General features: G+C 43.6%; 1 protein-coding gene across 6 annotated transcripts in view; it reads right to left on the bottom strand.

Annotated features, from left to right (window-relative positions):
- Positions 1-19,164, bottom strand: part of COQ2 (coenzyme Q2, polyprenyltransferase) — a 45,046-nt gene extending 25,882 nt beyond the window's left edge. For 2 of the 6 annotated variants that reach the window (XM_033963876.1, XM_033963909.1), the window contains exons 1-2: positions 17,484-17,883; positions 10,922-11,236 (exon numbers count right to left, since the gene is read on the bottom strand). In XM_033963876.1, coding sequence (XP_033819767.1) covers positions 10,922-11,225 — 304 coding nt within the window. In that variant the 5' untranslated portion in view covers positions 11,226-11,236; positions 17,484-17,883. Of the gene's footprint in view, positions 1-9,554; positions 9,653-10,921; positions 11,237-17,064; positions 17,198-17,228; positions 17,367-17,483; positions 17,884-19,019 lie in introns of those variants that run through there. The other 4 variants (XM_033963898.1, XM_033963890.1, XM_033963885.1 and 1 more) reach the window with 4 other exon arrangements.
- Positions 19,165-25,258: the final 6,094 nt, after the last annotated feature.

Genomic DNA, 25,258 nt, shown 5'->3' with positions numbered 1-25,258 from the left:
ATGGCATGGATCCTGGAAAACATTTTTTTGCATGACTCAACCAGTGTGACTCTAATTTGAAGTTCACCTTTTCCTCTGTTGCTCAACAGATCTCTTTTCTAGATTTGAAGATAAGTTGTCACCCAAGTACATTATGAGATAATATTCTGGTGGTCCAGTTTCTGCAGTTGAGACAGATCTATTCTACAATTGAAGAGTTCCAGCATCAAGCATCTTTGCATCAAAGCTGATATTGCTATGGCCATCGCTAAAAACCACACTACGGTTTTGTAAATGGGGGTGGGTGGGGGGTTAAAGCACAACATATTGTTATACATATAATCTTTATGAGTACAATTTACAGGCACATTTACTTATGTTCCTTCAATATTATTTTTCCATGACGTTAAAAGATGGATTGGGAGGTTAACATTTTTTCCTCCTATTCAAGGTTTTCCCTTATTTGGAACTTTGTTACCTTTAATATTCTGGAAGTATTTTTTCATGTTTTTATTTTCTCTAACGATTTTTATGATCAAGTAATTTTATAATATATATATTTTATTTGTTGTATTCAAAGCCTTTTCAACTCGTGTCATGTGATATCTTTGTATATTTCAACAGATATTGTTTTATTTTATTTTATGTTATTTCCTTGTATTCATTTTACTTATGTTTTATATTTATTTATCAAAAGGTTAAATCAAACAGTAAAGGCAAAATACATTTAACGGCTTTAAAAGAAGTAACTATGAGCCATTGAACATATCACTTTTTCACATAGTCCCCTTGCAAGATGACACATTTGTTGTATCATTGAACTACCTTCTGCATTCCTGCAGAGAAGTTTTTTGGCTGCTCCCAAATCCAGGTAAGCTTCCTTCACTTCATCATGCTTTGTCTTTTGCTCTCTGGGTTACAGTGACGCACCCATGTCTTGTCACCCATGACAATTCTCTCCAGAATGTTCAGATCTGCTTCAGGAACTGGTCACAGTTCCTGTTGTTTGTGCAGATCAATAAGTTGTTCGGGAACCCATCGTGCGCAGACTTTTCTGGAACCCAAGTCATCATATATTATGGCAATTGTAGATCCACTGCTGATATCCAAATCTGCAGCCAATTGAGACACCGTTACCCATCAGTATTCTCTAATCAAGGCATCCACCCTGTCAATGTGCTCCTGTTTGCACGATATCGATGGGCGAGCAGGACCTTCGTCAGTTACACCTGTTCTTAAACCTTTTTACCCACTCATAAACCTTTTGTTGATTCATCATGCTATGTCCATACTGAGTCAATATCAGACAGTGAATTTCCACAGGTTTCACTCCCTCCGCCTAAAGAAAGTGCACTACTGCACATTGTTCTTCGATGGTACAATCTTGCAATGCAGTGTCCATGTTTCTGACCTCGTAGCAGCCAGCCGACTAATGGTTGAGCGCTGCACTGTGCGTTGAACTATTCAATAGGCAATGTACGAGTACATATATTGCATTTCGCTAGCTCTGCTCTAATTTAACAACTGCCTTTAATTTTTGATTCACCTTGTATTTAGACCTTTGATGCAGGCTTTTAGCCGAAACCCTGGTTATGTCGGGTCTTTTTGAATAAAGAATATTAAAGTCCTAGTTCTTCAGGCCATTGTTCTGTTGAACTGTGAGTGTGACATTTGAACCCTTATTTGAATTACAGGGTCTAGTTTTTGGCTTGTTCATTTGTTCAGCTTAAGGTCTGTTACACACAAATTGATAGTAGGGGGAGTTTAGAAATGAGGAGAGGTTGTGAAGTTTAGTATGGGTGGTTCCCTAGGCTTTACAGTTTCCTATTTATATGATCCAGAGTGTGTATATATATGATGATGCGCTTGGGGGGATGGGTGTGCTTTTAAGTGGTTCTTCAGATGATTTCAAGTTTTTAGATGAAATGCTCTTTACATCTTGTGGCATCATTATGCACACGTTTGAGCTTTTCAATACGTACTTACATGGAGTTCCCGTGATGTAAAATGTCATTACGTGATTATACATAAATTGGCGTTATTAATGAGCTAGGGCTATGGCGTCTGTTTGATCCATGAACTGTTTTGAGAAGCTGCAATTTTGTACTGGTTAGGTGTGTAGGTGATTAGATATTCACTTATTTTATGTATTTTTCTAGGGTATTGGGAACATGAATTCCCCAAAGCAGGTTGTCAACCAAAACGCTTGGTTGATGAGCGTCAGGAGGTTTATATTACCATCACTGAAGTTCTTGTAGACAGATAATTGTAACTTAGAAACATGATGGTAGATAAAGGCCAAATGGCCCATCTAGTCTACCCATTACCTTAAGTAATTTACCAATGTTTAGAGCTGAGAAAGGTACATTTTTTGGACTATTTTTTTGAATCATTTGGGCACTGTGGGTTGGATTCTACAAATGGCGTTAGTATTTGCAGCCACCTAAAAGATGGCCGCTGATCATATGTCAATCACATAATGGCACCGTTTGTAGAATTGTGGCTACCTCAAACATAGGCGCCGGAAATGTAGGCCAGGGTTTTTGATGCCTATATTTATGGTGCCTATGTTTGACGTGAACTGTGTCTACAGTAGTGCCTAAGGTCATTTCTAGCATTAGCCATGCCTACTTTGACCTTAGGCGTCTTTAGGCACTTCTCTAAATGCAATCTAGGTGCCTACATTTTTGTTTTTAAACGATTTTAAGGTCACTTTTAAATGGCTTTGCCACTTAAGTTAGGCACCAGTAGGGCACCTAACTTATGGTACTGTTTATAAAATATGGGCCTATGTGTCTACAAGTTTGACAGTGACGGTTTGTGGTAGAAAAAGAGACACATGATTAAAGGCCTGCATTATAAGTAGAGAATGCCATGGGGACAAATTTTTCTCCATCCCCACAGGAACTCAATTTCCCCATTCTGTCCCCGCGAGTTTTGTCGCTGTCCATGTCCCGTTCCTGTAAGCTCTGCCTTAATCACACAAGCCTCAAACACTTATGATTTTAAAGTGTTCGAGGCTTGTGCAGATGAGGATGGAGTTTGCAGGATTGAGGCAGAGACAGGAAAAAAACACGCCTGGACGGGAAAATGAGTTCCTGCGGGGACGGGGAAAAATTTATTCCCGTGTCACTCTCTAATTATAAGATCAGGACCTAGAATAACTGTATGTTATAGGAGGCCTTATGATCTAGCTTCGATAAGCATTTCTGATGCTTTTTCTCTTCTAATTTATTGTTCATTGCAGTAAACTAAAAAGCAGTCTTTTTCAAAAAAAAATTTTGAATGATGTCCAGTGTAACTGTTGCATTCACCGTCACAAAATATTTTTTAGGGAGTGAATGTAATTGATTTTTTTCCACTTGTTCCCCTTTTCTTTTTGATCTGACTTATTCAAGCTACCAACAGCTCCAGAGATGCTGGAAAATTTTGACCGTTGAAAGGTGTGCAGTCCCTGCTGTGTAATACACAGAGTGCTCATTTTAATACTAATATCTTGCAATGAATTTGCATAGAATGCTTGATAGCTGCTACCTCGATTGGGAGAAACCCCCAAGAACCCTTTTGTGCAGTGGAGACTAAACTAACTTGCGAGTAAGACTGGCTACTACCAGTCTTGCTTGCACAGCAAGCCTCTGAGCATTGGGGCCTTGGAGTTAATCAGGGTCCACAGGGAGCTTTGTTGAGTTTGCAACAAATGTCTTCATGGGACAGAGTTACAAATATCTGTAGCCATCCTACGGATAATCTTCAGTAGAAGTTCATTTAGCAAAGCTGTAGGATTAATCAAACACATAAATGGGGTGACAACATCCAACAGCAGAACAAATTGTTCTGCCAGAGCTCGGAAATCACATAAGGCTCGCAGTATGGGTGGTCCTTCTCATGCAAATGATCCCTTCAATTAATTCAAAGTTCAAGATAGACACTCAGGGATGTAGGAGGAAAAGTGCATCTGATTAATCCTATCTTTGACAGCAAGGATGCTCAACCCAGTCCTCGGGACACACCCAGCCAATAAGGTTTTTAGGATACCCACAATGAATATGTATGAGATAGATGTGTAAACAATTGACATACTGCATGCAAATTTACCTCATGCATATTTGTGGCAGATATCTTGAAATCCTGACTGGCTTGAGGTCCCGAGGACTTGGTCGACAGCCCCTGCTCTACAGTGAACAGCTGTCACAGGTAAATAGTTCGGCTTTCGCTGCTGACAAGCAGGATCGGATCAAGCACATAAGTACAGTAGCTGACTCCTAAACTCAAGAATTGTTCAATTTTCTCAAATCTACCCCACCGACCCTTAAGGACCAACACATCCACGTGATGATGTAAGAGCTGAACAAATCACAGATTGCGCTGTGTGAAAACTGAATATGACTCTTTCCGACCGATGACTAACGCAGACAGCAGAAGACTGGTAGCTGCTTTGTTATGCTTCCTAGCAAAGAGGATTGCAAAAGAGCTATGGTAGCAACAGCGACTCTGATCTGATGAGCCTTGATGTACTGAATAAAACTGAATACAAGACGCTAGCCACCTAGCTGCTGTACACTTTGCAACTGAAATAGACAGTCCATGGGGAATGAAAGAGATAAGAAGCTGTGTTGATTTTTTGACAGACTCTGTCCTTATACAATAGTCCATTTACAGTCCAGTATGCAGAGTCTTCTCATAGTGGGATTTATAAGAGTTAGGATAGAAGGTAAGCAGTAGTGTTTCCTCATTAATGTAAAATGATGCAATGATTTTTGACAGCAACTTCAAACTGGTTTGTAGGACTAACTTACTAGGGCTTCTCTTCTTGGAGTTTATAACTTATAAATGAAAGCGCTTACTTTCCAGCTATTTGAGATACAGAAAAAAAAAAAAATCAATGCACTAATGCCATTGCTTGGACCCTTTTCTAGTAGAATAAAATAGATCTGTGCAGTAAGACATAAAAATAGAAGGTCAGATCTGCGGCAAGCAAAGGGAGAAAGCGTTGGAGGAAGAGGAGGTTTTCCAGTGTTTATCTAACAAACAGCAGGGAGTTATTGGTTAAAACCTAAGATCTGAAACCCTAGTTATAAATAAACTTTGTATAAGACTCACTTATAACCAAAGCATGAGAGCCACTAGAAAACGTATGTTCCTTCTGAAATGCAAACAGGAGGGTCATAAGAGAAATCACCTACAGTGTATGGCAGATTTCTGCAATCTAACATAGTAACATAGTAGATGACAGCAGATAAAGACCCGAATGGTCCATCCAGTCTGCCCAACCTGATTCAATTTATTTATTTATTAATTTTATTTTATTTTTTTTTTAATTTTTCTTCTTAGCTATTTCTGGGCAAGAATCCAAAGCTTTACCCGGTACTGTGCTTGGGTTCCAACTGCCAAAATCTCTGTTAAGACTTACTCCAGCCCATCTACACCCTCCCAGCCATTGAAGCCCTCCTCTGCCCATCCTCCACCAAACGGCCATACACAAGACACAGACCGTGCAAGTCTGCCCAGTAACTGGCCTAGTTCAATATTTAATATTATTTTCTGATTCTAAATCTTCTGTGTTCATCCCACGCTTCTTTGAACTCAGTCACAGTTTTACTCTCCACCACCTCTCTCGGGAGCGCATTCCAGGCATCCACTACCCTCTCCGTAAAGTAGAATTTCTTAACATTGCCCCTGAATCTACCACCCTTCAACCTCAAATTATGTCCTCTGGTTTTACCATTTTCCTTTCTCTGGAAAAGATTTTGTTCTACGTTAATACCCTTCAAGTATTTGAACGTCTGAATCATATCTCCCCTGTCTCTCCTTTCCTCTAGGGTATACATATTCAGGGCTTCCAGTCTCTCCTCATACGTCTTCTGGCGCAAGCCTCCTATCATTTTCGTCGCCCTCCTCAGGACCGCCTCAAGTCTTCTTACGTCTTTCGCCAGATACGGTCTCCAAAACTGAACACAATACTCCAAGTGGGGCCTCACCAATGACCTGTACAGGGGCATCAACACCTTCTTCCTTCTACTGACCACGCCTCTCTTTATACAGCCCAGCATCCTTCTGGCAGCAGCCACTGCCTTGTCACACTGTTTTTTCGCCTTTAGATCTTCGGACACTATCACCCCAAGGTCCCTCTCCCCGTCCGTGCATATCAGTTTCTCTCCTCCCAGCATATACGGTTCCTTCCTATTATTAATCCCCAAATGCATTACTCTGCATTTCTTTGCATTGAATTTTAGTTGCCAGGCATTAGACCATTCCTCTAACTTTTGCAGATCCTTTTTCATATTTTCCACTCCCTCTTCGGTGTCTACTCTGTTACAAATCTTGGTATCATCTGCAAAAAGGCACACTTTTCCTTCTAACCCTTCAGCAATGTCACTCACATACATATTGAACAGGATTGGCCCCAGCACCGAACCCTGAGGGACTCCACTAGTCACCTTTCCTTCCTTTGAGCGACTTCCATTAACCACCACCCTCTGGTGTCTGTCCGACAGCCAGTTTCTGACCCAGTTCACCAATTTGGGTCCTAACTTCAGCCCTTCAAGTTTGTTCAACAGCCTCCTATGAGGAACTGTATCAAAGGCTTTGCTGAAATCCAAGTAAATTACATCTAGCATATGTTCTCCATCCAGCTCTCTGGTCACCCAATCAAAAAATTCAATCAGGCTCGTTTGGCAAGATTTACCTTTTGTAAAGCCATGTTGCCTCGGATCCTGTAACCCATTAGATTCAAGGAAGTACACTATCCTTTCTTTCAGCAACACTTCCATTATTTTTCCAATAACTGAAGTGAGGCTCACCGGCCTGTAGTTTCCTGCTTCATCCCTGTGACCACTTTTATGAATAGAGACCACATCCGCTCTCCTCCAATCCCCAGGAATCACTCCCGTCTCCAGAGATTTGTTGAACAAGTCTTTAATAGGACTCGCCAGAACCTCTCTGAGCTCCCTTAGTATCCTGGGATGGATCCCGTCTGGTCCCATTGCTTTGTCCACCTTCAGTTTTTCAAGTTGCTCATAAACACCCTCCTCCGTGAACGGCGCAGAATCTACTCCATTTTCTCGTGTAACTTTGCCAGACAATCTCGGTCCTTCTCCAGGATTTCTTTTGTGAACACAGAACAGAAGTATTTGTTTAGCACATTTTCTTTCTCCTCATCACTCTTCACAGAGGGGAAAAGAAAAAGGAGTTAGCACATTTGGATGAATTTCTTAAATAGCAGTGTTTTGATTTCTTTTCGGAAAGCTGACATCAAAACTTTCCGAAAAGAAATCAAAACACTGCTATTTAAGAAATTCATCTAAATGTACTAACTCCTTTTTCTTTTCCCCTCTCTCCCCCTCCCAGTATCTTCCCTTCAAAATTGTTTCAGACCTAACGCTTTTAATTGTATTCATCTTCCTGGAAACGTCTAGCTATCTTCTTGTTGTATTAGGCCCAATGTCTTTAATTGTATCCCTCATCCTGGAAATGTCCAGTTATCTTTTGATGTAATCCGCTTAGAACTGCAAGGTACAGGAGGAATAGAAGTCATTAATGTAATGTAATGTAATATTTGTTCCCAGCATCTTTTAGCCTAGCAATTCCATTTTTTATCTTCCTCCTTTCACTAATATATCTGAAAAAAATTTTATCTCCCTTTTTTACATTTTTAACCATTTGTTCTTCCGCCTGTGCCTTCGCCAAACGTATCTCTCTCTTGGCTTCTTTCAGTTTCACCCTGTAGTCCTTTCTGCTCTCCTCTTCTTGGGTTTTTTTTATATTTCATGAACGCCAACTCTTTCGCCTTTATTTTCTCAGCCACTAGGTTGGAGAACCATATCGGCTTCCTTTTTCTCTTGTTTTTATTGATTTTCTTCACATAAAGGTCCGTAGCCATTTTTATCGCTCCTTTCAGCTTAGACCACTGTCTTTCAACTTCTCTTATGTCCTCCCATCCTAACAGCTCTTTCTTCAGGTACTTTCCCATTGCATTAAAGTCCGTACGTTTGAAATCTAGGACTTTAAGTATCGTGCGGCCGCTCTCCACTTTAGCCGTTATATCAAACCAAACCGTTTGATGATCACTACTACCCAGGTGAGCACCCACTCGAACATTAGAGATACTCTCTCCATTTGTGAGGACCAGATCCAATATCGCTTTTTCCCTTGTGGGTTCCGTCACCATTTGTCTGAGCAGAGCCTCTTGAAAGGCATCCACAATCTCCCTACTTCTTTCCGATTCTGCAGACGGAACATTCCAGTCCGCATCCGGCAGGTTGAAATCTCCCAACAGCAGAACCTCCTCTTTCCTTCCAAACTTTTGGATATCCACAATCAGATCCTTATCAATTTGCTGTGATTGAGTCGGAGGTCTATAGACTACACCCACGTAGATAGAAGTTCCATCTTCTCTTTTCAGAGCAATCCATATCGCTTCTTCCTCTCCCCAGGTCCCTTGCATTTCGGTCGCTTGGATATTGATCTTTACATAGAGAGCTACTCCTCCACCTTTATGACCATCTCTGTCCTTCCTAAAAAGATTATATCCCGGTATGTTTGCATCCCATCCATGTGATTCACTGAACCATGTCTCTGTGATAGCAACAATATCTAGATCTGCCTCTAACGACAGGTTGGTTTTTTCCCCCAATGGCACAGCTTAGTATGAGAAATTGCCGCCATAACCAGAACTGGGGGGATGAAACTATCACCATTTTCGTCAAAGACTGGATTTTTAACGTTTCTGGCACAGCTGTATTGCACCGAGTAAGAGCTGAAGCACAAAATCTTGTGCATGAATAAGAGGGGAAGATGATATTTGTGCAAGTTCTGTGCTGGAAGTGTCTCTGTACAGAACAGATGGTGGGACAGAATGTGCCACTAGGAGCCAAGAAGGGCTTGACCATTGGTTTTCTCTGTCAAGTCTGAAGGTCCTTATACACAGATAATGGGACTGAACTATTCTCTAATCATGAGCATCTATTCTGAGAGGAAAATGTTTTGAAACCACTTTTGAAGCATGAAGCTTAGAAAGCTCCTCCTGCTTAGACCTATGCAACAACGCCAAAGACATATCTATGAGTCTGGTGCCCTCTCCAAAGAGTTACAGTACTGTCCTTTCACATGACAGGACTTTTGCAGCTACTGAATGAGTGAAGGCAATATCAAGGGAGGACTGCACAGAATCAGCTGACCTTAGCTTAGAAGATTTTTCCACTTTTAAGAGCGTCTTCCCTGCCTTCTCACAGACACAAAGTCAGTTGAAACAATTCTTGAGTCTTCCCGATGATGCACTGAGCCCAAACAAATGACACAAAGCCTGTGGGTACCATTATTGGCAATGTGTTTTCCACAGGCTGGGCAGGTTTTGAAACCTGTCTTGGTCTGCACCATGGTCCCATTACATGATAACTAGACCAAAAATAACACTTTGAGAACAAAACCAAAAATGCTGATAAAAAGTAATTGAAATGCAGATGAGAAAACTCATTTATGAATAATTGGGAGCGCTTTGTTTCAATGTCGGTTCAGCAGAGTAAAAAGCGTAAAACTGAAGAGATTGAAAGGAACCCCACACATGCTGACAATTTTACCTTGTTTTCAGCTCGGGGAAAATTATTCCATCCCTGTGCCAGTGACTGACATAATCCCAGCAGTGTGCCTGATTCAATCCTGCTGGTCCACTTCTTTTCTATTAGATATAGGGATGAGACACAGAGATCAGACTGGGCCAGTCTACTGAGGGCCAATCTAGTGTACATGTTATAAGCAGCTATGTGCTTTGCATCTGCCTTATCAGGCAGCTGAGATGTATAATATAGCATGCATGCTTGTGTGTCACATACAGTCCTAGGAATACCTCCTTTGGATAGCCAGAAGTATGTATGCATTTTTAGGTGTCAGCAATTTTTAGATAAGGTTTATGAGCATATGTGTTTGAAATTTTCCCTCTAAAATAGCAAGTTTGCATCTCTGCTACTCCTAGTGTTGTCTTTCTAGCAAGAATACAGAGGGTGGAGTGAAAATAAGGGTTCTCAACCCAACCCTTATGACACACCAAGCCAATCTGGTTTTCAAGATTCTCACAATGAATATGCACAAGATAGATTAGCATATAATAAGGGTTAATGCATGCAAATTTATTTCATGCATACTCATTGTGGATGTCCTGAAAAGCTGACTGGCTTGGTGTATCCCAAAGACTAGGTTGAGAACCTCCGAGTAAAGAATGACACGGCGACAAATTTTTCCCCGTCCCCGCAGCTCAATTTCCCCATTCCCGCAAGTTTTGTCGCTGTCCCTGCCCCATTCTTGTAAACACTGCCTTAATCGCACAAGCCTCAAACACTTATGATTTTAAAGTGTTTGAGGCTTGAGCAGATGAGGACGGAGCTTGCAGGAATGAGACAGGGACAGGAAAATGAGTTCCTGCGGGGACAGGGAAAAAATTGTCCCCATGTCATTCTCTACCTCTGAGCTAGAGCCATCACCAGCTGCAGCAAATTAACACCCTGCTTACCCCTAACCAGGATTGCTGTATGTAAGAAACAAGTGCCCACACTTCTGGATGTTTTTAATGTTTTCTCAGCTTATCAGATAGATGCCAAACCTCTCAGATTTGCCCTCCCATGGATAAGACTGTTTCTTTGCAGCTATAAGCAAAGACTAGTGGAAAATTTTCTACTCTTGTCACTGCAGCTCTGCCTTTTATTATTTTTTTTTCCTTCAGTTTTTAATTTAGCTGTGTAAATAGTGGGTTTAATAAATTATTGTTTGCATTTGTCAAGAATTTTGTTCCTAAACTGTGCTTTCATTTGCTTTTCTGCTTGTCCCTTTTTAATAAAAATAATTCTGTAGCCACCAAGGACTCTCAGTCTGATCCTGATAGGGAGAGAGAATTATATAACCATAGACTACAAAAGCAGGGTGGGGTCAGGCTCTTATTTATAAATCTACCAACCAATTGGTTTATCAAGTCTCATGAGTCGAAGGTAAGGTTGCAAGGATTTCGGCATAGACTGTACAATTTCAGCTGCTGACAGGCTGAGAGACCTTCTGCTCCTTGCTGCATAGTCCTGAGAAGAGCTTTGCAAGAGGCAATATTGGGGTTTAGTTCTTGTCCTAGTGTAGATAAATGGTTTGGTCCTATAGTCACTTCCTTGGGATGTATAACAGAAACCTCCATGAATGCAGCGGGTGCAGGATTGCACAAGGAATCTGAAACTGGACAGTCGCAGAAGAGCCCCAGGACCTCTCACATACATGGTCTTGTTTTCTAGGTAGAAGAAAGGAAAAAAAAATCACCATGAGAGAAAATCCCAGAGCTAAAGAGTGTCAATTTCTAGGCTGTTTTTTTAAAAATTTTCTGTGATAGTTATGAAATTGGCCTTTCACGAGTAAAAATACAATTTTCCATTTTTTTCTGAATTACCCAACAGAAAGAACTTTTCCAGGATACTGCCAGACACAAATAGGATAAGATTTTTAAAATTTTGCTCAGAAATTTCTTTATAGCTGCATCTCTTTACAGAAAAAAAGGTCTCCTCTGTCTCTTGAAACTCTCTGGTGACAGGCTGAGTCAAATCATAGGAAAATTAGAACAATATCTGGTAATCGCAAATTAAAGGCACATGGGAGTGCAACAAGAGCACAGCAAATACAAATCTAGCCCCCATACTGGGCAGATTACATGTAATACGCATTGAAATATATGATATTGCGTAAAAATCAAAATCTATTAAACTTGAAACTTGAAACCATACTGGTCTTTATCAGCTGTCATTACTATGTTAGCCAGTAGCCAAGGAGAGAGGGGCAAACCCCCCCCCAAAAAAAAAAAAACCACAACCATCTAGTGGCCAAGGAGAGAGAGAAAAAGAAAGAATGACAGATAGACAGGGGGCCAAGGAGACAGCCAGCCAGCGTCCAAAGACAGAGAGAGAGAGAAAGAGAGAGAAAAAAAAAAGACAGAGTCCAGCGAGAGAGAGAAAGACAGCGTCCAAGGAGAGAAAGAGAGAAAGAAAAAAAAACCAACAACCAGACAGCGGCCAAGGAGAGAGAGAGAGACAGACAGACAGAAAGAAAGACATACAGACAGACATCTATTCTAGCAGCGTCCACCAGGGTTCTGCAATAATTCCTGTATTTATTTTCACCAGAAGGACTGAATGCACCTGGATCCTACAGCTAGTTATTTCTACACAGTTTCACTATACCATCCCAGCTCTGGAAAAATGTCACCCTCCCTCCAAGAATGCCTATGCATGTGCAGACCACATTTCTTTGTAATCCACCACCCATAGGCAGGGGAGTTGAGGTATGTTTTATTGCTTTCCTAAAGTTCAGGAGTCCTTCAAGGGATCTGATCTGTGGGGGCAGTTGATTCCAGTGGCTCGGTATGAATTGGGAATAGGAACATCATATGGTGGATTGCAGCTGAAGGGCATGACCAGGGGGCGTTTTGAGGCGTATTTCATCCTGGGAGCAGACTTATTCGGCATGTATGGAAGAAGCTTGGTGGTCATGTAGCCTGGCAGCATGTCATGCAAGGATTTAAATGCTAGGCCCTTGAAAAACACAACATTTGGCTACTGGCAGCCAGTGAGCTGACGATAAGAGTCTGGGAGAAAGGACTACAGGGTGAAACTGAAAGAAGGTTGCGGGTGTAGCCATAAGGGGCCAAGGCTCCCCTCCCCCCATTCTTGGCTTAGGCTGCCCCAGCAGTAGTGCATATGCTGTCTGGCATTCCCCCACCCCAAAACCTATGAAGTAAAGCATCTCTCTGCTTTCCCTTCTCCCCATGGTCCGGGATCTCTTTCACTTTCTCCAGACTCAGCTCTTTTATGGCAGCCTTGTCTCTTGCTGATCCAGAGACTTTCTCTTTGCACGATGCTGCAGAGAAAGCTTCTAGATTGGCAAGAAGTGAGGCTGCCTTGAAAGAGCTGATGCCGGAAAACTACAGCAACAGCATGCAGTGGTGTAGCAAGGATAGGAGGCACACGGGGAAGTGGCACACAGTCCGCACACCTCTCCACCCTCCTGCTCCTTCCCTGCCCCATGCCACTCTCACGACCTCCCTTCCCCCCATTCCTCTTTAACTCTTCGCCAGTGCGAGCAACTTCTCTGTCTTGCTGCTCGTGCCAGCGTTGGCTTTCCCTCTGAAATCACTTACTGGCCCTGCGACCAGGAAGTTATTTCAGAGGGGAGCAGCAGGCCGAAGTTACTTGTGCTGGTGAAGATTTAAAGAGGTATGGGGGAAGGGAAGGCACGAGCATGGCGGGAGGCAAAGAAGTGCCAGTGCCCCCACCAAGATGGTGCCTGGGGTGGTTCACCCCCCCTCCCCCCTTACTACACCATTTGCAGCATGTGGGGTAGAGGGAAAGGAAAAGAGATACCAAACTGTGGGGAGGAGAGGAGGTGGGAGAGGGAAAGAAATGCATGACCACCTGCAGGGGGTGGGGATGCAGGAAGAACACGTTGCCAACCCCAAAATAGAGGGCTGCCTAGTGCCTAAGTTCCTATAAAATCTCTCCCTTCCTTCCACTGTCCATCATTTCTCTTTCTCTCTCCCACCCCACCCCCTCTGTTTCACAATTTGTTATCTAGTTCCTCCCCCCACCTCTGATTTGCGTTTATCCCTGCTCTCATCCCTCCTTGCCCCCACCACTGGGCTAACTTAAAACAGCTCCAGGGGGCCCTGCGGTCTGGGCATCTCTTCCCCTTCTGTACATCTCCCTCCCTTTCACCATACCAGACTCCTTTCAAAGTCAAAATCTTCTTTATCAGAGGGGCTCCGGTATGGCAGTCATCCTCACAAGCTGCCCCAAAGCTATGCCTCTGCTGCGATCTGCCCAGGCAGAAACAGAAAGTAGTATTAGAAGAGGGTAGATTGCAGCAGAGAAAGCATCGGGGCAGTGCCAGCAGCTTGTAAGGATGGATGCTGCACTAGGGCCCCTCTGAAAAAGAAGATTTTAACTTTGGAAGGAGACTGGCAAGGTGAGGGGGAGAGAGATGGCTAGTAGGGGAAGAGATGCTCAGATCAGAGACCCTTGAGCTGCGGGGCCCAGAGCAGTTGCTCTGTTTGCCCTCCCCTAACACTGGCCTTGATGGGGGGAAGAGTAATTTCCCCTGACACCCGCAAGCCAAAAACAAAGAGAAGGGATATGTTATACCTGGTGGGATTCTGTGCAAAAAAGTTTAGAAATTCTTTGCAAAATTTTGCGCACAATATTTCAAAACTCTGCAACGTTTATCTGTAGTGTTTTGCGTATAATTCTCCTTTCCTGAGACCTGAAATTCCTTTCTGCCTTTTCCATTTTCAGGTTCCAGCCTCCTCAGTTCCCTCTCATTCCAACTGCAGTTCTGCCTCCTTTTAAATCCCACCCCTGTCTTACTGGCTCCCTGAATATCCTCCTTGGCCCCCATAGTCTGGCACCTCTCTCTCCGTCTCTCAATTAGCCAAGAATCTGTTCCCCCTGTTCCTGGTCACTCTCTCTTCTACTCCTAACTCCACTTGTGGGTCTAGCATCCTATTCCCTCACCCCACTCGCCACCTCTGTCACTTCCACCCTGAATGTCTTCCCTAATCCCCATGGTCTGGCATCTCTTTCTCTCTCTCTTTCTACAATCAAGCATCTCTTCCTATGTTTCCTTCTTATCTCGTTTCCCCTCTACTTACTGGTCAACCATCCATGTCCCCTCCCCTCTCCCTGCAGGTTTAGCATCTATGTTCCTGCCTACCCCAACTTGCCATGCAGCATCTATATCCCCTCCTCTACCCCCCCAACTTGCAGTCCCACCTCTCCCTCCCCATTGTGGTTTAGCATTCATTCCCCCTCCCCTGTGCGGATGTAGCCTCTCTCCAACCACCCCCCCCCCTCCGTGAGATCAGACATACCAGCAGACCTCCCAGAGCAGCAGTAGTGGCGGAGCAGACACACAACACTGTGAACAGGCTGCTCGCAGCAAACCCTACCGGAAAATTTTGAAAATTTAGTTTGAAAATTAATAAAGTTTAAAAACAAAAAAACAGCATTCTGTTCCCATGAATATGGGAATAGAACAGCTGTGATACAAAGAACTACGTTATGAGGTGGGCTGAATAAAGAGAAGCAGAGAGATGAAGAGGACTGAGAGGAATTTTGCTCAACTGATGAGGAATGGGATGAGAAAAGGATTCCAAGATCGTGGTGGGGAAGGTACATGCACTAAGAGATGAAGAGAGGGATGGAAGTGGGAGGAGGGGTAAGACTAGAAAGAGAAATATAGAGTCCCTTCAAGCAGGGATTGTCTTCTTCGTGACTCTGTACAGCGCTGCGTACATCTGGTAGCACTATAGAAATTAGTAGATTTGAGCCAAAAGCACAACAATTTAAAAATTGTTAGCTATTTACCACCCATTATCACTGGGAGGAGATGTAATATTGCTAATTGGGCTGGGTCAGCTGTGGGGTGGCAAATTGTATATTTTCCCAGCCTTTCAGTTACTGAGATATGTGGGGATGAATGTAGAAAGGGAAGGAGGTTGTGGTTGTGTGCAATTCCATGAACTTAAATCCCTTTTAAAAATTCATTCCCCTTGGCAGCTCTGATATTAAGAGGGGCTAGGAACTGAGGGCGGAATGGAGAGTACCACTATTGCTATTCTTCACAAAAAAACAAACATATTATTCCCTCTTTTTTCCCTTTTTTATGAGTGCTGTTCTGCATTTGTGTTCATATGTGGTGCTTAACCTGTTACGATTGTAATCTTTGTAAACCGTATAGTTAACATACGGTATATACATCTTAAAATAAATTTTATTCCACAAGAGTAGAAATGCACTGGGTTATGTGAGTCTAAAGAAGGAACACAGCATGAATATTAAGAGGTGACAGATCATTGGCAGAGTTTATGTGGGAACAAGGGGCATATTGTCTCATAGATGCTGTGCATTTCTTGGCTTGACTCACGGGCTTTCTTCTTACTTAATTGCTGAATTATTTCTTGCCTCTTGGTAAAGTTCTGCAGCCACCTTTCAGATTGGCTCTGTGAGCTTGGCCACTGAGTAGTATCATATAGGCGGGTCAAAGTGGCTTAGTATATGTGCATGCTCCCATGCCCTGGGCTGCTGGAACATGTTTTCCATTCAGCATGTGATCTCCGAGGCTTCAAGCTGTGATCCTTGCTGGGCTTGCAGCTCAGAGTAGACATGTGGTAGAGAATCTCATATAGGCTCTGCAGGCAGGGGACTACCACTGGCCTGAGATCTGTGAGTACCAGAAGTGTTGCAATGCAGGGAATGAAGAACCAATCCCAGAAAACAGGAATATGCCTGGAGCTAAAGATAAAAGAGCAAGGAAACATGGAAACATGATGGCTTTTAAAAGCCAAATGGCCCATCTGCAATAATCTGCCCAATCTCTTCCTCTTTCTAAGAGATCCCACATGCCTATCCCATGCCTTCTTGAATGATCCAAGCCTGTGAGAGATGGAAGTAAGAAGGAGGAAAAGAAAACAAAGGAGGGAGGAGAGAAAGAAGAAATAGGGAAAATAAAAGAACAGGAGCCAGAGTGTGGTATAGATGGGCTCAAAAAGGAGAAAGACTGCTGAGGAGTAGTTGTGAGTGAGTGGAAAAGTGTGGTATATGGATGGACCAAAGAGAGAGAGTATGATATGGATGGGATGATAGGGCCAAGAGGGAGGAGAGTTAGAAGGACCTTAACTTTGATTTGGCCACATGACTCTTCCCCATGCCCAAGTTATCTGCCCTGCCCTTGACATTTAGATACAGGCTGGTCACTCACAACCCACCAATAATGTTTTTTTTCTGACAAGGGAAAGTTTGTTTGAATTTGAGTTTAGCAGTGCACTATCAATCATTTTTTCAAAAGTTAGCTCCTAGGCCAAAGAAGACACAAAATACAAAGCTACCCTGTCTTAGGTCCATAGCTAATCAATGCTGCAGTCTATTTTTCTTAAATGACAGACTGTGAAGAGAATTCGTGAAATGTAAATCTATGTTTTTTACCTGCAGGGTGGGTGGGGGGGGTCAATAGAACCTACTCCCACTAAACTCAGCAATCAAAAGAAAAGGAATATTCATATATCTAACCCTCTGTTACCTGAAAACAACCTGGCAAGAATCTGTGGCTTTCATTTCAATATGCAGTGAATCAAATGGCTCAAGGAAATAATTCAGTATCGCCTTACTCCGTTCTCCTTTGCAATAACTAAAGTTATTTAACCAAGTGGAAATGCTTAAAGATTATGTACTCATACGTCATACCTTAAGTAGGCAAATAAGATTGCAAGACCAAATGAAAGCTCAGAAGCTTGGCTTGTAGTATGCCTGCTCTCCTTTCCAATCCAGAGAGACAAGCACCAACAGAAGCACTGCTTGCAGACCACTGGGTTAGAGCGTTACTTAAAGTCATAAAACCGATTTCTATAATGTTGGATTTTGTAAGGGGGTGGCGAAGTAGAATAAAGATCTCATTAACGTGAAAAATATGTGTAGCGTACTTCCCCCACCCCTCCTTACCTCGGCACAGTCAGATAATGCTTGCATGCTGGTTATTCCAGTAAGGACGGAACAAAAAGGATCCTTCGGCAGCTTCTCTCTTTCTCTTCTTGTGCCGGTGACAGAATGCAGAAAAGCAGGAAAGGCTAAACTGCCCTGGAGAGCTGGTGCCACTGCACAACAAACCGTGGAACAACGAGGAACAGCACACTTAGTTCCCCCTCTAAGGTAGACCGCCAGAATTGTATTGATATTGTTTCATTTTTTAAACAGAAATAAAACCAAATACAAGGAATGACGGTGCTACAAACAATGCACTGTTAATGCAATAAAAAAGTATCACCTTTATTCCTTTTGTTTTATTTCTATTTATGTATATTATCATATAAAGTGGACTAACACGGCTACCATACCATTTAAAAAAAAAACACTGTTTGTAGATCACGGGGTTAGAGTGTTACTTGATGTCACCAAGGCAATTGCCCTATTCAAAACCTCCAGAAGCAGAAGACACAAGCCCTCTGCCCTGATGTTAATGTCTAACACCAGATTCATTAAAAAAAATGACATAGTTAACCAAACAAAACCCTGTGCCTACAAGCATCTTCTGGTCATTTTATTTTCCTAATAGTGTTGCTCCCAGAGACCCAGGTTTCTGCTTTCCTCTGACTTCTGTATCTTGGTGTGATTTACAGACCTCCAAGACAACTGGTAGACAAGGATATGGAATTAATCAAAGACATCGAAAACATCACCTTGCGTGGGGACACAGTACTGTTAGGGGATTTCAATATGCCCGATGCAGATTGGAATGCACTTACCGCACAAAGTAGCGGCAGCAGAAGGTTGTTAACCTCCTTAAAGGGTGCACGGCTCAAACAATTGGTATTGGAGCCCATTAGGTACCAGGCATTACTAGATCTGGTACTCACCAACGGAGAAAGCGTATCGGAAGTTTCGATAGGTGATACGCTGGCCTCCAGCGACCATAACATGGTTTGGTTCAATCTTAGGAAAGGTTTCACTAGATCGACCACAACAACAAAGGTCCTTAATTTTCGGGGCACTGACTTCAAACGCATGGGAGATTTCGTCCGTCGGGCACTGCAAGACCAAGCCGAAACTAATAATGTAGAGGCTATGTGGGCAAACCTGAAATCTACCCTGCATGAAGCAACGAATCGCTATATAAAAACAGTAAGCAAACGACGGAGAAATAACAGACCCCAGTGGTTCACTACAGAAATCTCGGACCTCGTTAAGAAAAAGAAAAAAGCATTTGTTTCCTACAAACAATCAGGAAAAGGAGAAGTAAAAGAAGACTATCTGGCCAGGTCCAAAGCTGTCAAAACGGCAGTCAGAGAGGCCAAGCTTCGAATAGAAGAGAATCTAGCAAAGGACATTAAGAAAGGGGAAGAAATCCTTCTTCAGGTACATCAGTGATAGGAAAAGAAACACAAATGGGATAGTACGCCTTAGGAAAGCAGACGGGACTTATGCAGAATCAGATTCCGATAAAGCCGAACTACTAAACGAATACTTCTGCTCAGTCTTTACCTGCGAGGCGCCGGGGTCCGGTCCACAGTTGCAAGCAAGGCAAAGAACAGAAGACCCATTCTGGAATTTCGAGTTTACACCCAGCAGCTTCTACTCTGAACTATCAAGACTCCAAGTGAACAAAGTCATGGGACCAAACAACCTACACCCCAGGGTGCTTAGAGAGCTCTGTGATGTCCTGGCAGAGCCGTTATCTGTGCTCTTCAATCTTTCCTTGGACTGGAAAACAGCCAATGTAATCCCACTCCACAAAAAAGGCTGCAGGACAGAGGCTGAGAATTACAGACCGGTGAGTCTCACATCCATAGTGAGAAACACTAATTAAGCATAAATTGGATATGATCCTGGACGAGAAGAATCTACAGGATCCCCGCCAACATGAATTTACTAAGGGCAGGTCCTGCCAATCCAATCTAATTAGTTTCTTTGACTGGATAACAAGGAAACTGGATGTGGGTGAGTCCCTAGACGTCGTGTACTTGGACTTTAGTAAAGCTTTTGATAGCGTCCCACACCGCAGACTATTGAGCAAGATGAAAGCAGTGGGATTGGGAGAGACATTAACTACATGGGTCAGTGATTGGCTAAACGGTAGACTTCAGAGAGTGGTGGTGAATGGTGCCCCTTCAAAAACGTCAGAGGTGATCAGTGGAGTGCCGCAGGGCTCGGTCTTGGGCCCAATCCTCTTCAACATATTCGTGGGAGATCTGACTCAGGGGCTTCAGGGTAAAATCACATTGTTCGCCGATGACGCCAAACTATGCAACATAGTAAGTGAGAACACTTTACCAGACAGTATGACGCAGGACCTACTTCTATTGGAACACTGGTCCTCGATTTGGCAGCTAAACTTCAATGCTAGAAAACGTAAGGTCATGCACCTTGGCAGCAGGAATCCATGCAAAACTTACACATTTAATGGTGAGACCTTAGTTAAGACCAAGGCGGAACGTGATTTGGGGGTGATCATTAGCGAAGACATGAAGACTGCCAATCAAGTGGAGAAGGCTTCATCAAAGGCAAGACAAATGATGGGTTGTATCCGTACAAGTTTTATCAGCCGGAAGCCCGAAGTTATAATGCCGTTGTACAGATCCATGGTGAGGCCTCATCTGGAATATTGTGTACAATTCTGGAGGCCACATTACCAAAAAGATGTACTCAGAGTCGAGTTGGTTCAACGAATGGCCACCAGGATGGTCTCGGGACTCAAAGACCTCCCGTATGAGGAAAGGCTGAATAAATTGCAGCTCTACTCACTCGAGGAACGTAGAGAGAGAGGAGACATGATAGAGACGTTTAAATATATCACGGGCCGTATTAAGGTGGAGGATGATATCTTCTTTCTTAAAGGTCCCTCGGCCACAAGAGGGCATCCGCTGAAAATCAGGGTTGGGAAGTTTCATGGCGACACCAGGAAGTTCTTCTTCACCGAAAGGGTGGTCGATCGTTGGAATGAACTTCCACTTCAGGTGATTCAGGCCAGCAGCGTGCCAGATTTTAAAAGGAAATGGGATACACATGAGGGATCTCTAGGGGGGTAAAAATTAAAATGGGATACACATGTGGGATCTCTAGGGGGGTAAATTCAAGGGGGTGGGGTCGTTAGAGTGGGCAGACTTGATGGGCTATGGCCCTTTTCTGCCGTCATCTTCTATGTTTCTATGTTTGTGCCCAATAGTTAAAGCAATTTAACTGGTAAGCAACAACTGCTGACCAGTTGCACATATCTGCAAATATTCAGGGGAAGATAACTGGTCTGCCTCCCTGAATATTTGCAGTTAGAACATAACCAGGATCCAACTACATATCTTAGGGTAGGGTTACCATATTTGTGAAGCAAAAAAAAAAGGACATTTGGCCCCTATCCTCCCCTAGGCGATTGCCTGCTGTGTGCAGTGAGGGTAGGGTTACCAGATGTCCCCGGACGGCTTTTCAAAACCCAGCACTTTTTCCACATTTTGAAAAGCTTCCCTCTAAATTGAATTGGGCAGGAGGAAATCTGCACATGCGCGGATGCCATGCGATGATGTCACGTGCACACATCTGGGCATGCTCGGATTTCCTCTTGCCCAACGAGAGCAGGCAGCAGGGGGCGGGGCCAGATGGGATTGGGCAGGGATGGATGGAACTGGGGGGTGTCTAGGGGTGTGTACCTCTAAGTCAAGGTCACAAATTGCACTCCATGTTCCCCCATCCTTTCTTGTGCTGCGCCCAAGATATATCAGATTTTCAGTTGTAAGTCTATAAAATACCAGTGGAGTAGACCAGCCCTTGAGTTGATAACCATATAATTGACTGTGCAGGATCGATCTATACAAATCTGGCTTGTTTAGTTTTACAATGTGCATACTGATGTTCTAGTGTTCACTAGGTATGTCTTGTGGATTATTAATAAAAATATATTTGTTTCATATAGAGGAGAGTGTGTTAAAAAATGATTGGCCCCAGGTGTCAAATATGCTAGGTATGTCACTGCTGGCTGGACTGGGAGTTCCAGACCCGATGCTGCAGCAGTAGAGGTTTTTGTTTTGTTTGTTTGTTTTTTTGGGGGGGTGACAATCTGTAACTTGTTTTCTGCATGTGCTGCTGAGACTTCTGGGGCTGTTTGTTAAATGTTACCATTTACTAACATGACCATTTATTTTTTTCATCAAAAGGGGACATCTATTAATTGCCTTCTCCTGTGGTGTAAACAAAATAAACAAACAAAAAAGACTTTTCCTCTCTCTCTTAAATCCTAGCCCACGTTTGCGGTCTAACACCAGCTCTGGTAGGATACAAGTTTCAAATCTGACATATTGTAATTACAAAACGGAAAAAAAAATTAGTTTTTCTACCTTTTGTTGTCTGGCCATTATTCAAATCTTGTTGGTCCCAGGCTCTGGTTGTCTTCTGATAACTTGCTTACCAGGGTCTCCTTCTTTCTTCTTTCTCCGTTCTAACTATCCATCTGCCATCTCTGTCCTCCCCTTCCATTTCCCTTCCCTCCCCCAGAGGTCTGGCATCTTTTCTTTTTTTCATCTCCCTCCACAGATCCATCTTTTCTTAACTACCCTTTCATCCAGCATCTCTCCCTCCTTCCCCACCACCCCAGGGTCCACATTCTCTCCTTTTCTTTTCCCAACTACCCTCCTATCCAGTATCTCTATACCCCCTCCACACTATCCCTTGTGTCCAACTTCTCTCCCTTTCTGTTCCTTCCCTCCCTAAATCCCATTGTCTATCATCTCTCTCCCTCTCCTCCATTATTTCTTCCCCCCCCCAAAGTCCGGCATATGCACGTCTCTTTGAACCCCCTTCCCTCCCTCCGTGTACTTCTACACCAGGGCCCCCTCCCCTGAAGGTCTGTCCCCCCTGAAGGCCTGCACCTCCCCCCTGAAGGCCTGTCCCCCTCCCTTGAAGGCCTGCCTGTTCCCTCTGAAGGCCTATGCCACCATCCTTGGCCTGTCCCCTCTTTGAAGGCCTGTCCCTGCCCCTGCCCCTGCCCCTTAAAGGCCTGCACCCCACCTTAAAGGCCTGTTCACCCCTTAAAGGCCTGCACCCCCCAAGGCCTATCCCACCCCCTGAAGGACTGCCCCCTCCCCGAAGAACTGTCCCCCTCAAAGGACTGCCTGTCCCCCCTGAAGACCTATGCCACCATCCCTGGCCTGTCCCCCCTTTGAAGATCTGTCCCCCCCTTAAAGGCCTGTTCCCCCCTTGAAGGCCTGCACACCCCAAGGCCTGTCCCACCCGCTGAAGGACTGCCCTCCCAAAAGACTGCCCCCCGAAGGACTGTCTCCCCCAAAAGACTGCCCTCCCGAAGGACTGCCCCCCCCCCCCCGAAAGACTGCACACACCCCGGAAAGGCCTCCCCACACTGTTTATCTTATTGCTTGAGCCTGCAGCCCTAAGATCGCGGTTACAGTGTCTTTGCAGTGCTCTGAGCTGTTTCCTCTGCTGCAGTCCCGTCCCTCCTCTGACGTCAGAGGCAGGATCACAGTGGAGGAAACAGCTTAAAGCACAAAGACGCTGTAACTGCAGTCTTCAGCTGCAGGTTCAAGCAATAAGGTGAACGGTTCAGGGAGGCCAGGGGGAACACAGAGGCCTTCCCGGGGGGGTGCGCAGTCTTTCGGGGGGAGGCAGTCCTTCGGAGAGACCAGGAGGGAAGCTGGACAGCAGCACTTCCCGACTGACCCTCCCTCCTCGCTCTCTTCTGCTTTAGGGGGCGAGGGGAGAGGGTCCGAATCGGGAAGCCGATTTTTTTAAAATTTAAATCGATTCGAATCGATTCACCTGAAGTGAATCGGTGAACCAATTCAAATCGTGAATCGGGCAACATTAGTCTCTATTCCATTGTCATATGACATGGTTTTATTTGGGACATTGTTAAAACTTAACAGTCCAATTGACAAATATAAAAATAGACTTCTTATTATTATGACAGGAGTGGCCATACAATTAATAACTAGAAATTGGAAAAATTGGGATAAATTGAACTTTTCTTTTTGGTGGGAAACACATTGGGCTCCTTTACGAAGCCGTGTTAGGGATTTTAGCGCACGCAGCTTTTTAATGTGCGCTAAACCCACGCTATGCGGCTAGAACTAATGCCAGCTCAATGCTGGCATTAGTGTCTAGCACGGCTGGCAGTTTAGTGCGCTCTATTACGTACGTTAAAACGCTAACGCAGCTTCGTAAAAGGAGATATGAAAGGATGATAGCAGAACAATCTGGAAATGGTAAGATTTTCAAAGTGATTTGGAGTCCATTGGAGTCATTTGTTGAGCAACAGAATGATTGATTCTTTAGCTCCTGGATTTAATTCAGTTTCCACACACATCCAGGTAGGGAGGGAGGGAAAGGTGGGTGTAGAGTAATTTGTTTTAGTTATTTGCAAGAATGTAAGTGCTGTTATTTGATATTTCTGAATGTATAATTGTTGCACTTTTTATATGTTTTAAAAATCAATAAAGATTAAAAAAAGGAGATGGGGGCAGGCCAAGATGGCGGCGATGTGAGGGGCTGCGAGAGACGCTTTGAAATCCTCTCCGAGTCTGTTTTTCTTATTAAAAAATAATACCTTTTTCTTCGATGCCTCATACGAAGAGGAAAGGAGTGGTCAGGGTCACTTCCTTGCCTGCCCTGGCGTCGTTCACCCCGGTGCAACAGACTATGGAACGCTTCTTTTCGGCCCTTCCGTCGGCTGCATATTCCAGAGTGGAAAGCCCGGTAGTGGGCGGTGATTTGAGGGAGTCGCTTGCCCTTTTGGGCACTGAAATTTCTCTATCTCCTCCGGGTTCCTTCATGTCTCCGTGTCCAGCGACCGCTGAGACGCCGAGGCGAGAGACACGCGATCCCGGAAGTAGAGATGCGGGGTCTCCCGGCAAGGGCACAACATCTACGGCTGGACTGCTGATGGAAGCAAGCAAGAGAGGGGAGTCTCTATCCTCTCCGACGGAGGTTTCCATTAATAGCATCTGGCATTTGCTTCAGTGGATGGAGGGGAAAATGGAAAAATCAACTGAAGAGGTAACTAAAATAACCGAGAAACTGGATTTATTAACTGGAACAGTTGAAGCAATGAGATTACTGTCCAAGCTAAGCAGATGCAGGAGGAAATGCAACATTTACAACAGTTTAAGGTGGCTTCAATCAAAGATAGTTCCATTCATAAGAAATTAGAGCAATTTGAAAATTTTAATAGACGTTTGAACCTCCGTATCTTAAATTTTCCACAAATTTCAGGTGTCTTGCTTCTTGACTTATTGAAAAGATATTTGAATGAAAATTTAGAAGTGTCTTCAAATTGTATTCCTCCAATTAATAAAATTTATTATTTACCTAATAAGAAGATGCCTGGAAGAGAAGAAGGTGAAAATGAGATTGAAAGAGAGGAAAGAGGGAAGAAAAATGTGATAGATTTTGCAAATGTGTCTGCTCTTCTTGAACAAACACTGACACTGATAGAGCAACGCTCTTAGTATCATTTGTTTTTGAGCAAGATGTGAATATGATTATGAAATTGTTCTTTAAAAATTCTCATAAACTATTTGGGGCAGAAAATATGGATATATCCTGATGTCGCTAAGATTACTCAAGAGCGGAGGGAAGAATTTTTCTCTATGCGTCAATAGACTATTAATTTGGGAGCAATGTTTCTTTTAGCGTACCCTTGCAAATGCTTGGTTAGGTATTTAGGAGTTAAATATACATTTTTCTCTCCAAATCATCTGAAGGAATTCTTAGATGTTAAGAAG

The sequence above is a fragment of the Geotrypetes seraphini genome, chromosome 1 (genome assembly GCF_902459505.1).
Source record: "Geotrypetes seraphini chromosome 1, aGeoSer1.1, whole genome shotgun sequence".
In the NCBI taxonomy this organism is placed as follows: Eukaryota; Metazoa; Chordata; class Amphibia; order Gymnophiona; family Dermophiidae; genus Geotrypetes; species Geotrypetes seraphini.
Note: the sequence above shows the minus strand (reverse complement) of the source record. Positions and strands in the feature narration are given on the sequence as shown.